Here is a 14080-nt window from a genome sequence, read left to right on the forward strand (position 1 = left end):
CTGTTACTACATACCTATTATTTTCCTACTTCTTTAAACCAAGTATGTTTATTTGAAGAAATAACTCCCAAATGACTAATAAAATGAGAAAAGCACAGATTGAATCACAGTTGCAGATCTATAAAGACTTTGGGTTTGTAGGCCTTTGGTTGAAACCCAAACAGGACAACACAAGAAGGTAAAGATTTCTGGTCTCAGTTGATTTCCTAGAGGAATGTTAGAATGTCAGGTAGTGATCTATAAATACGAAAAGGCCCTTCAAGGTTCTCAGCAAATGAACAGTAGTTCTCAAACTTTCTGACTCATGTGCTCTTCGTGTTTTATATTCTCATCTCTGATTGCATATCCTTACCCGCCAGTAAGATTTGGCCAAGCCTTCTACAGTCTGTACCACAAAGATAAAAGTGTAGGGAATATACTTTTTCAAACCATACATGCTACTCCGATAACCCTCCTCCACAGAGAAACACTTAACTGAGAGCAATTAGTCATCTTTCTCACTAAAAAAAAAAAAAAAAAATTTAGGTGGGACATGCTTAACAAAAAATCTGTTTATATATAAACTGCTTCCTTCTAAGCAAACTAAACATTTTACGTGCTCTATTTAAGACAGAGTCATTTACATGAAGTTTCTCATTATCTCTTTGCTGTAGTACTGATATATCATGTTCAATTAAGCTTTTGGCCTTAACTGTTAGCCTTATATTTTGGCCTTTCTTCATCCCCAAGTATCTCAAAGTGGTGGAAAAAACCTTTCAAACTTAGACTCGAAGACCTGATGGCACTCAACAAGTGAATTAGTTTTGCCATACTGCAGTTTCCTTACCTCTAAAAATAATGATAAAAATACTTCCCTTATACGACTATGAAGACTTTATGCAAGACAGTATATGTAAAGGGATTAGCATGCTGCTTGGCACACAGGTACATGATGAATTTTAGTTCTCTCTTCTCTTTCCCTATCCATTAAACACAACTCATGTTAGTATGATGCATGGTGCAAACAGATGTTTACTTTTTTTTAAAAGAGTAAAATCCATAATCAAGATTATTTAATATCTAAAGTTGTTCAAATGTTTTATGATTAGTTTCATGTGCATAAAATGCTTCCTACAATATTACATTTAGGTAGCATGATGAAGCAAGATTTTCAGTAAGATTTTTAAAGTGAAACTACTAAATAGCTAACTGGATGTCAATGAGGTATCATATTCCAGCTTATTCTTTTCACTGTGCCCCCCAAAACAACCACTACACTACTGGCTCTTAGATTACTTACACTCATTCTGTGGCCTGAGATAGGGTACAATATGTAAAAGATAGAAATCATATACCACACTTTAAATAAACTGTTGCTTAAAACTGCTTTAAGTTCATAAGCTGAGCAATGTTTCATTTGGACAAAACATAGTAACATTATACAATGGTATTACCTTCAATATTCTGGTGGTCTATAAAAGGTGCTGGTCCCCATATTCTAACAGTGCCATCATCTGAGGCGCTGGCCATCATGGATGGAATCTGTGGGTTCCAGCTCACACAGTTTACTGTACGTGTGTGCCCTGTCAGCTCCGCAATTGGCAGTTCACTACGTTTGTGCCAGATGTAAACCTTGTGATCTGAACATATAGTAATTCAGAGAAAAGTTTTACATTAATAAAACCAACTAACTGATCTCAAATTTATCATTCACTACACACAGGACTCTTTACTAGAACTTAAAGGGAAAATAAATATACCATGAATAGTTTAACATGTTACCTTATGAAAAAACGTTTAAATCAAATATACACTTTTTTCCTGTTAAAGGTGATCAGCTCTCATCAAGTCAGCACAAAAAAACTATCTGCAATGGCCGGGCGCGGTGGCTCACGCTTGTGATCCCAGCACTTTGGGAGGCCGAGGCGGGCGGATCATGAGGTCAGGAGATCGAGACCATGGTGAAACCCCGTCTCTACTAAAAAATAGAAAAAATTAGCCGGGCGTGGCGGCGGGCGCCTGTAGTCCCAGCTACTCGGAGAGGCTGAGGCAGGAGAATGGCGTGAACCCGGGAGGGGGAGCTTGCAGTGAGCCGAGATTGCGCCACTGCACTCCAGCCTGGGCGACAGAGCGAGACTCCGTCTCAAAAAAAAAAAAAAAAAAAAAAAAAAAAAAAAACTATCTGCAATATTCTGTCAATACATGAGTAACGAAGAACTATAAATCAAGGCCTTTGAACATAAACAAATCCAGGATAGAGATGGTGATAAATTCTATGGAAATGGGAAGTGACAGAAAAGCAATGTATCCAAATTGAATACTGAAGCAAAAATGAAGATGACAGCTAAACCTTTATTGGGTGCTTACAAAGTACTAGGTATCAAGTACTTTATGCATATTATTTAATCTTCATCACTACCCCATAAAATGGGTATTCTGCTTATCCTTTTTTTTTTTTTTTTTTTTTTGAGACGGAGTCTCACTCTGTTGCCCAGGCTGGAGCACAGTGGTAAGATCTTGGCTGACTGCAACCTCCACCTCCCGGGTTCAAGCGATTCTCCTGCCTCAGCCTCCAGAGTAGCTGGGATTACAGGCGCGTGCCACCATGTCTGGCTAATTTTTTGTATTTTTAGTAGAGCTGGGGTTTCACCGTGTTAGCCAGGATGGTCTCCATCTCCTGACCTCGTGGATCTGCCCACCTCAGCCTCCCAAAGTGCTGGGATTACAGGCATGAGCTACTGCGCCCTGCCTGCTTATCCTCTTAATGGTGACTGAAACATAGGTTATGGTTAAGTGGTCTGCTCATGGTTAACAACTAGTAAATGGTAAAGTTGGGATTCAAATCCAGGCAGCCCTGCTCAAGAGCTTACTAGTGAGAGTAGACAATGGTCCCTTATCTGCATCATGATATGGCTTTGTAGACTATAATCTCATGAAGTGACCACAACAATCAAAATCCCCTACAGCTTTCTTTGTAATAAACTAATCTTCAAAAAACTAGCCACACAGTATGGAGAGTATTGGTTGAGAGTATAGGCTCTGGAATTAGACTACTCAACATTGTATCCTTCCTCCAACACTGAATAGCTGAGCAACTTTGGGCAAATTACTCACTCTTTACATCCCTTCACCTGTAAATGGGGATACTAACCTCATATCATGTTGTTATAAGGATTAAATATATTTGTATGTGGAAAGGTGTTTGGAATAAACATCATTTATTACTGTGACGAGATTAAGTACAGGTGATGGTTCTTGAACAGAGGGCAGAATCCCAGGGCAAATTAGAAAGGTGTATAACTTAATGATGTATCAGTTAAGTATGTGGCCAACGTGCAAACTGTCAGTGGGTGTACTGCCAGTTGAGGAAACCTTAGAGGATGTGCCTTAGCTTCAAAATTTCTGACATGAAGATAAAAAGCTGGAACTGTATCTGAACTTTTTGTGTGTGTATGTGTGAAGCAAAAGCTAAAACGCACCAATTAAAAAACTGAATTCATCTTCTTAGAAGTATCTGCTGCTCAATAATTTTTGAAAATAATTTTTTCTTACATGAAATGAAATTAGAAAAAACAAAAATAAAAAAGTAAAGGCAGGTTAGCTGTATTTCCTTCCTAAACTGAAGAGGTCCACAAGGAGAAGGATAACAGGATTAAAGTGTGAATGCAATTGAATATTTCTCTATTTGATGGAAAATGTTTTTGTGAATATATATTCAAGGAGCATATTTGATGAAAGGCAGGAAAAACTGGATTTGAAGTAATCAAGGTCAAAATGACAGGCTTTATCATCAAGCTCTGTTGGCTGTATCAATCTGAGAAATCTTTGCTTATGCAAAGGTAAAAAAATAGGCCGGGAGCGGTGGCTCACGCTTGTAATCCCAGCACTTTGGGAGGCCGAGGCGGGCGGATCACGAGATCAGGAGATCGAGACCACAGTGAAACCCCGTCTCTACTAAAAATACAAAAAAATTAGCCGGGCGTGGTGGCGGGCGCCTGTAGTCCCAGCTACTTGGAGAGGCTGAGGCAGGAGAATGGCGTGAACCCGGGAGGCGGAGCTTGCAGTGAGCCGAGATTGCGCCACTGCACTCCAGCCTGGGCGACAGAGCGAGACTCCGTCTCAAAAAAAAAAAAAAAAAAAGTCCAGTTTTTCTACATACTGCCAGCACAATGAAAAGGCTTCAGTAGTGGTATAACTTTTTTGGGAAACGGTTTCTTAATTGTTCTATTTTATACTGGCACTTATATATTTGGGGATTTGGAGGGTCATTGAAATATATTCCTTACAAATAAATGGCAAATGGATTACTGTGGTCATCCTGGGAGATAATATACTCACTATATCTGATTGATATTCAAAACATTTTCAAAACCATTCTAAATCACTTGAGTCATGAGAAGACTAATCTCTGTAGTGGTCTAATTTGTAGCCCTAAACCAGAAGATAATGTGGTTTAATTATAGTATTCATCATTGTTTCTAAGTTAGTTTGGGCTTAAAAAAGTTTGGCTTTTCTAGGGATAATGGTAGCCATACATAATTTTAAGCACCTCTAGGGTACATAGAAAGAGCTGTAAGGGATTCTCAGGCATAATTAAGAGAAAGAAAACCTACCAGAAGCAGGACTGAATAGACCATGAGAGAAGACATCTTATAAATAGGAGGAATTTAAAAGCAAGAAGGCTTAACATATTTAGACCACAGGAAAATTTAATTAGAAACTAATGTCTATTATCTCCCGTGATATATTAAAAACAGACAGACAAAACAAAAAGCCAATAGAGAACCTAGAAGTAGTGGAAAAAACTAAATTTCCTGACTGGAAAAAAGTAAATTCCCAATTGCTACCTAACCACTCTTCTTTCCTCCCAATCTCATCTGACACTGATTTTCGGTGGAAAGAAAGAATTGATCAATTCAGGCTGGGTGTGGTGGCTCATGCCTGTAATCCCAGCACTTCAGGAGGCTGAGGCAGGTGGACTGCTTGAGCTCAGGAATTCAAGACCAGCCTGGGCAATGCGGTGAAACCCCATCTCCACAAAAATTCATTGGGGCTACTTGAGGGGCTGAGGAGGGAAGGACTGCTTGAGCCCAGGAGGTGGAGGTTGCATCAAGATCATGCCATTGCACTCAAGAAAAGAAAAGAAAAGGAAAGGAATAGATGAATTTATATGCTTGATGTTAAAATCTAAATCTCTAAATGTCTCTCTTTGTCCCAATCCTTAAATATGCCTTATTCTTAAAGGTAAACCTCATGTCCGCTTTATGATCCTCTTATCTACCAAGATCAGTTTTTTGTCAAGATAGGGATAGTAAACATCTTATACAATAAATGGAACATAACATAATCTAATTCCTTGGTCTATCTTATAAAACCAGATTCAGTATATATTTTTTACTTTTTGTAGAGACAGTGTCTAGCCATGTTGCCCAGGTTGGTCTGGAACTCCTGGCCTCAAGCAATACTCCCATCTAGACCTCCCCAAGTGTTGAGATTACAGGTGTAAGCCACCATGCCCGGCCAAAAAAAGTAACTTAAATAATTTGCTTTTATAGTACCTAGAACTGTACAGTGGGTATTCAAGAAAAATGTGTTGAATAAAAATTTGCAATAATTTGCCACTAGTTAAGTTCCTATCACCTTAAAAAGTACACTAAATTTTATTACTGCTTCACTTATTTGTGCTTGCAGCTTCTAAACAACTCACACTTTAAATTAGAGTGACTTTGGGCATATTCCTGTCTGGAATACTGACACTTTTAGATTAGAGAACAAGTTTATTCAAAAGGGTAGTAGTAGGAAGAATAATTTCAGCTTTCCTAAAATCTTAAGAATTATCAAACTCAATTATAACTCTGGTGACCACTGAAGAAATACTGAAGAACTAATCATAGTCAAATCTGTCCAAGTTCAGGTAGAGCATTATAATTAACCTTGATTTTTCAGATACTATCAACCCTTAAAAACCATCAGTCCCATGAAAATACAAGTCAACATATGAAAGTATAATTATTTAACTAAATCTTGATTCAACACATGCACCAAACACACTGCTACGTGGTCAGAATAAGCACTGCTGATCCGTGACAATACATGACAATATGGAGGGCTTAGGTCATTACAGAAAAGGAGAAAGTAATACATGAGAGTATGTGACAGTTTGTGATAATACGGGGGCTTAGGTCATTACAGAGAGAAATCAACTGTGTATTGGATAAATGAAAGAATTTTAATCTACTATCCTGAATTTTCTTGGAGACGTGACTGCCTTCATAAATTGAGATTTACAGACTTTAATATCAACATATGTAAACTGATAAGGACACAATTTACCTTCACTGCCACTAGCGATGAAGTCTTCATTATGGCCTCCAAAACATGAATGAATTGTATAAAACCCTTGTGTAACACCTTGATACTTTCTTACTAAAACTCTGTCTTGCAAGTCCCATAAATGAACTCCCTGCAGGCAAAGGAGAATACAGATATTTACTCTACCTCAACTCAAACAAATTTTAAAAAGTATCTGTAAATATCCCTTTGCCTGATGAAATATCTTCATTTTCTATTATGCAAAATACCAATATTCTGACAAATTTATGGTTGATTATACACATTTAAGGATCAAACACATGCAATAAAATTTAAGGGTAAGTAGAAAATTTTGTTAATATAAATACACTGAAAATAACAGTTAAAATAAAACTTGTACTAAGCCAAATTTTTCAGAAAATTATATTAATAAACATACCTGAGTTGCTACATTTAACAAAGCTAGTCGGCCATTTTTTGAAATAGTAAAAGACATAATAGGATGATCTTCTTGTACTCTGGAACCAGAAAATAATTTGTCAAAAACAACATATTAAGAGTTAAGACATTCAAATTATCAATATATAAGATGTGCTAGCTTAAGTATGACAATTTTGCCTGCAATCACTGTTACATACTATACTTCAATTGAGAAGAAACTGAGTTAAGACATTCAAATTATCAATATATAAGATGTGCTAGCTTAAGTATGACAATTTTGCCTGCAATCACTGTTACATACTATACTTCAATTGAGAAGAATCTGAGTTACTGATTACTAAGTACCATGTGACCTCCAATCCAAATTACCACGCAAACCAAAACAAAAAACTGTGAAAAGGCAAGTTCCACTACACATTTTAATATAAATCAGGTAATTCTTGTTTAATGGAAACAAAAAATAGTTACATGTTTCTATCTGTAAGGTCCTCGAAGTTATAGCCCCGAATTCGCTGGTGTGTATCTGATGCCAGAACAGTCTTCCCGTCACTCAAGCACCAAAGGCATTGCACTCTTACCCCTTCCCAGGAGTCAAGGAGATTACCATCTAAGTCCTGAGTAAGAAAAAACTACTATTAACTTCATTATTCAACAGTACTCAGAAAGCAAATAAAGAACCAAAAGACTCCCTTCACAATATCTTTTAGTAACAGGTTTTTTTTTTTTTAATTGTTCCAGAAGTGTTTTTTTTTTAATTGTTTTTTTTAAAAACTTTTTAAAAGTTTTTTTTTTAATTGTTCCAGAAGTGTTTTTAACCACGAAAATTTGAATATAGTTCAAATTTCATTACAACTATACTTAAGGGAAAGCAGAGAGACACTCTGTAGCTCTATCTTCCCTTCAATAACTCACCATGCATAAATAACACAAAGAAAGAAACAGTCCCTAAGTTCTAAGTAGGGTCTTATTTTTATTCAAAAATAATTTAAACGTTTCTTTAAAATTCACTATACTGGAATTTGTCCTAATATTTAGGAGTTGTGAAATGGAAAAAGATTCTAAAACATTTTACAGCTTCATACAGACTGGAGGAATCTGTTAATGACATTTTTCAAAAATTTACCAAATTTGTAATGTGCTCTACAGATCAAAGCTCTTATAGTCATTATCTCATTGAATATCCAAAGTTCTGAGAGGAATTACCCTTCCCATTTTATAAGTTAGATAATCCTGTATCTTGATGCCTTAACACAGTATAGGACAGCAAACTCAGCAGAAACATACATGATCATCTTGCACGCAGGGAATTAAGAACAATTTATAATCATATTGAGATAATACAACACCAAAATCCACGTGTTCCAAACGAGCTTAATAAAAGAACCTGATAACCTGTTTTAGCTAAATTAAATGATTTATTATCTTGTTTTAGTTTAAAAAATTGATCTGGGGTCGGGTGTGGTAGCTCATGCCTGTAATCCCAGCACGTTGGGAGGCCAAGGCGGGAGGATCATTTGAGCCCAGAAGTTTGAGGCTGCAGTAAGCCATGATCACACCACTGTACTCTAGCATGGGCGGCAGACAGCAAGACCCTGTCTCTTAAAAAAAAAAAAAAAAATCTGGACACGCATACTGGAACCACGTGAGTCTGTAGTATGAGACACAGAATCTAGACTATGCTGCAAGTAACAGAGAAAGTTTTATGGCAAGGTAAACTATGATTTATGATATAAATGATACTTATGATATAAAGTTTACATTGCCATAAAACTTATTTTTATCATTCCAACAATCCAAAATAATTAGGGCAGCTACTTATTAGAAGCTGACACAAAGATTGAAAAGTACTCTGGTAGCACTTGTCACCACTTTTATTATTCAAATATTAAAGGGAGTCTACTCATAAAATTCAGCATTTTTTTTTTGGTTACAAAAATCTCAAAAGAAATTTAAAAAATCTTTTCAATTCTTATAAATTAGAAACTTGCTCATAAAAACAAAAATGTTTATCAAAACACATTTTTTTGTTCTACTAAACCCAAAGTCTATACTTTGTACAAACATCTGAAATGTTTAAAAGAAAGGAAAAAATGACCCAGAAAATTCTATTGGACAGCGCTTGCCTATGATGACGGCAAAGTAGGTGTTCATACAGTATATTTTGTTTTATTTATTTATTTTTTTGAGACAGAGTTTCACTCTTGTTGCCCAGGCTGGAGTGCAATGGTGCAATCTTGGCCCACTGCAACCTCCACCTCCTGAGTTCAAGCAATTCTCCTGCCTCAGCCTCCCAAGTAGCTGGGATTACAGGCACTCACCACCATGCCCAGCTAATTTTTGTATTTTTAGTAGAGACAGGGTTTCACCATGTTGGCCAGACTGGTCTTGAACTCCTGATCTCAGGTGATCCACCTGCCTCGGCCTCCCAAAGTGCTGGGATTACAGGCGTGAGCCACCACGCCTGGCCCATAGAGTATACTTTATAAGATACTGAGTCAATGAAATTGTTTAAACAAAAGTACATTTGCTTTTAAACCAACAGACATTGGGAAGGGAGCACTGAATACTTACACACTGATAGAACTGACCACGCTGACCTCCAGTCACAAAGCGCTTCCCATCTGGATTCCAAGCCACACTTGTCAAACTGTCTTCATGAGACTGGCTCATTTTTGTCCTTAGTTCTCCTGTCTATAAGGAAATAAAACTGTAAATGAGACCTTCAAGATACCCCCCTAAAGGAAATATGTGAAAAACAACAACAACAACAACAACAAAACTGGGATGTCTGGCTGGTTTCCCAGTTCATTCTAAGTAGAGTAATGAATTGTTTTAAGTGACCCTACAAAAAAGAGACAACAGCACTCAGAAGAGAAATTAGGAACTTGAAGAAAAACCCAGGAGTTGAACAATGTCTGGTACAGGTAACCCAAAGAGTAGATATGATGAGATAAACTTCAATAAATCTCTCATCGCAAATCAATTATATGCATAAACTAAAACATGTAATTTTCCCCAAGCAAGATAATGAAAAGCCCAAGACTACATACCTATTCCTTCTGAGCTTCCACTTCTCAGTCCAAAGTTTTTATAAATTTTATTCTAAAACTGCAGTTAATGCAATTAGCAATTCCTCAAGAACACGATTAATGAGTAAAAAACTGTACCCATACGTGGTGGTGCATGCCTGTAATCCCAGCTACTCAAGAGGCTTGGGCACGAGAATCACTTGAACCCAGGCGGTGGAGGTTGCAGTGAGCTGAGATCATGCCACTGCACTCCAACCTGAGTGATAGAGTGAGACTGTCTTAAAAAAAAAAAAAAAAAAAAAAAGAAAAAAAAAAAGAGAAAAACTATGCCCATAAAGTAGGCAAAGGGCAGTCTAAATAAATTATGTTAAATTTCATATTCAAATGCTCACAATACAGTAGGGAAGGTAGAAACAGAGAAAAAAACATTTTTCTGATACACAACCTTATTTCAATGAAAAGTACTAGAAAGAGGAACCTTTGTACTGTTTAACATAGCCATTCCATGGCATGTCTAAGTAAGAATATTTAGTGGTTACAACCCTCAGGTATCCTCCTGTTACATTTTCTGAATTACTCAACTTAGAAGGTATACACATACCATTTAATCTAGTCTTGATTCCATTTTGTTCATGGATTAGAAACAGGATCTGACAGATAATAGCTGCCCTTGGTATAATAATAAAAGGTACATGGGGATAGTTTTCCTGTGAGAAATGGGTAATCAAAAGTAGAAATAAAAGAGTGAAAACAAAGGGTATGATTAGGAAATGGGGCCAAATACTAAAGAGGGCACAAAAACAGAAAACCAGGTCTCCCTTACACTGGAAAAAAAGTGTTCAACAATATAAATGCTTCCCCCAAATTGTTAACTACTCTCCCCTATTTACTCTTTTGGGTTGACTGATATAAACAGTTGAAAGTTTAGAGCACAAATACACAAGCAATAGCTAAATTCTTGGCATTTTTCATTGACAAATACATTAACACACTAAATTCTGAACGCAGAAATGGTTTGTCTTCTCTTATTATGCTCTAAATAGTGAGTACATGAGGTTATTAGATTAGAAAGGATTTTTCTAATTTAAGAAATGACTAAAGAAATCTGAAAACTGATTAGATCACCTTTTTGGAAGAAGTTTAAGTATATAAAGTACTACACAATGAAAGTTATGTTAGAACATAGTTTAATTGGTCAAAGGAAGACTACAAAGGCACTCTACATTAAATTTCTGTTACAGGATTAAGACAATATACTTTCTGCTTTGGAAGGTGGAAAGAAAGCTTTAATGGAAAAAAGTTTTCTTTGATCTTCTAGGTCAGACTCACTGCAAGCTGTTTTACTGAGAGAAAGCAATTTTAATATTCTACTCTATGTTTTGCCACATCCCTGAACCCAATCACAAATACAACATTGATTAAATGCTGATTTGACAAAAATGGCATAAAACACATTTTGGGAACAATTGTAGATATTGATCATGAGTACTAGATATTAGAGAATTATAGTTAATGTTCTTAGATATCATAATGTTTGAATATGTAGAATGTTATTTTTTAAAAGATACATGCTTAAGTATTTAGGGTAAGATATCTAATTTACTTTCAAATGTTTTAGATATGTATATATATGTAATATATATGTAAGTACAAATGCACATTTTTTTTTTTTTTTTTTGAGATGGAGTCTCACTCTGTCGCCCAGGCTGGAGTGCAGTGGCACGATCCCGGCTCACTACAACCTCTGCTGCCTGGGTTCAAGCGATTCTCCTGCCTCAGCCTCCCAAGTAGCTGGGATTACAGGCGCCTGCCACCGCACCTGCTAATTTTTGTAGTTTTAGTAGAGACGGGGTTTCACCATCTTGGCCAGGCTGGTCTTGAACTCCTGACCTCGTGATTCACCCACCTTGGCCTCCCCAAGTGCTGGGATTATAGGCGTGAGCCACCGCGCCCGGCCACAAATGCATGTTTCTATGCATGTATGTACAAACAAAATATCACAAAATGTTAACAACTGTTGAATCTACAGTGGTGGGCACATAGATCATCATTGTCCTATTTTGACTTTTCTTAATATTTGAAAATTTTCTTAATAAAAAGCTGGAGTTGAAACAAGGAAATGACTGACCAGCAAGGCAGTCTTACTATTATAACTACAAGGTTTCTAAAACATGAAGTGTAAATAACAAACTGAACCTAATGCTGACTTTTCCTAAAATGGGACCCTGCATAAAATTCAAATTTTCATATATAAACAGCAATGGACCGGGCACGGTGGCTCACGCCTGTAATCCTAACACTTTGGGAGGCCGAGGCAGGCGGATCACTTTAGGTGAGGAGTTCGAGACTAGCCTGGCCAACATGATGAAACTCCGTCTCTACTAAAAATACAAAAATTAGCCAGGTGTGGTGGCGGGTGCCTGTAATCCCAGCTACTCTGGAGGCTGAGGCAGGAGAATCGCTTGAACCCAAGAGGTGGAAGTTGCAGTGAGCCGAGATTGTGCCACCGCACTCCATCCTAGGTGACAGAGCAAGACTCTGTCTCAAAAACAAACAAACAAACGAACAAACCAAGCAATAAAGCCTTTAGTAATAAGTACTGAAAACATCAGTTAGCTTCACTAAACTAGCTTAGTATATTAAATATACGTAAGGAGATGGTGCAACTGCCATCAGAATGGAAAATTTGGTTTAATGCTGACCTTTAACATTTCAAAGGTAGGTTTAATGTACAATTGTGCAACTATGAAACCATTATAAAATTCTTTCTGAGGAACCACAATAAATAGTATAAATTCCACAGGACAAAGCCAAACATCCTGAAAACACTTACTAATCATTCTTTCAAAAATATATTACTGAGCATAATATTTAAATTGATAAATCTGGAAACTTGGGTTCCACCTGAATAATTAAGAGATACAGTATAGTAATTTAGGTTGAATGGTTCTATTATATAAATCAATAAAGTTATAATGAATATGTACATTATGACTATGCTGTACTTAAAAGCTAAACCGAAGATGGAACTCGCTCACTTGTACATTCCAAAGCCAAAGCTCAGAGCAGTCATCTGGGCCACAAGCAACAAGATAGTTGTCATCTGGACTCCATGCAATATAAGAAACACCATAAGCATGTCCTTCTAATGTTTTAAGCAGTTTTAGCAGGTGTGTATCCTAGGAGGGAAAATAAACAATTCAGTTAACGTCTATCACTAAAGTCATTGTTTTCTGATGTAAGAACTTAAATAGCTACAAAGATGTACTTTGATAATTTAATCTGAGTAAATTTTCAGACCAATTTTCCCTTTAACAGCTTGCTTCATAAAGACTCATTCACATTGCAACATCTGTTAAACATCTACTACACTATTAAGCATCTACTATATACAAGTCATTGTGTACTCGATGAAAATATAAAGATATATTAACATTTTTAATATATGTATAAAGATATATTGAATTTGACCTTAGAAAGCTTTCAAGGCAACTGAAAACAGATGGGTATAATAAGAGCTATCTCTTACATATTTTTAAACAACTTGAGATATAACTTACCATAAAATTCATCCTTTTAAAGTATACAACTCAGTATATTTTAGTATATTCAGAGTTGTGCAACCATCACACCATCTAATTTTTAGAACATTCTCATCATTTCCCAAAGAAACCTCCTACCCATCAGCAGCTGCCATACCCCTCCCTGCAGCCCCTGGCAACCACTACTTTCTGTCTCTGTCTCTATAGATTTGCCTATTCTGGACGTTTCACATAAATAGACTTATACATGATGTGGTCTCTTTTAATTGGCTTCTTTCACTTAGCACGTTTTCAGGGTTCATCCGTGTTATAGAATGTATTAGTATTTAATCTCTTTTTATTGCTGAATAATATTTAACAGTATAATTATTTTGTTTATCCATTCATGAGGTGATGAACATTTGGACTGTTTCTCTACTTTTTGGCTATTATGAATAATGCTGTTATGAATATGTATGAGTTTTTGTGTAGACATATGTTTCCATTTCTCTTGGGTATATACATAGGAGTGGAATTTCTAGGTCGTATGCTAACTCTGTTTAACATTTTGAGAAACTGCCAAACTGTTTTCCAAGTGGTTGCACCATTTTACAATCCTACCAGCAAAGCTACCACTTATTAATGCCAACCACTACTAGCACCATTCACAAACAATACTTCATTTAGTCCTCACAAATCTAGAATATTACCCCCTCTCTCATATTATAGGAAAGAAACGAAAGTTTAGAAAGGTTAGAAACATGCCTGTTTGTAGTGCAATGGGGATTTGAATCTGGG

General features: G+C 36.5%; 1 protein-coding gene across 8 annotated transcripts in view; it reads right to left on the reverse strand.

Moving 5' to 3' along the window:
* The window catches only part of WDR26 (WD repeat domain 26), a 50452-nt gene that overhangs the window by 7320 nt on the left and 29052 nt on the right, over nt 1-14080 (reverse strand). For 4 of the 8 annotated variants that reach the window (XR_008649550.2, XM_055233811.2, XM_055233812.2 and 1 more), the window contains exons 8-14: nt 12800-12940; nt 9304-9423; nt 7201-7346; nt 6731-6809; nt 6313-6442; nt 1434-1619; nt 827-959 (exon numbers count right to left, since the gene is read on the reverse strand). Coding sequence is in view for 7 of the 8 variants with exons in the window: in XM_055233811.2 (XP_055089786.1) it covers nt 856-959; nt 1434-1619; nt 6313-6442; nt 6731-6809; nt 7201-7346; nt 9304-9423; nt 12800-12940 (906 nt within the window). In the remaining variant the exon portion in view is untranslated. The remainder of the gene's footprint in view (nt 1-826; nt 960-1433; nt 1620-6312; nt 6443-6730; nt 6810-7200; nt 7347-9303; nt 9424-12799; nt 12941-14080) is intronic. The other 4 variants (XM_055233814.2, XM_055233813.2, XM_063613379.1 and 1 more) reach the window with 1 other exon arrangement.

This window comes from Symphalangus syndactylus, chromosome 19 (assembly GCF_028878055.3).
Source record: "Symphalangus syndactylus isolate Jambi chromosome 19, NHGRI_mSymSyn1-v2.1_pri, whole genome shotgun sequence".
In the NCBI taxonomy this organism is placed as follows: domain Eukaryota; kingdom Metazoa; phylum Chordata; class Mammalia; order Primates; family Hylobatidae; genus Symphalangus; species Symphalangus syndactylus.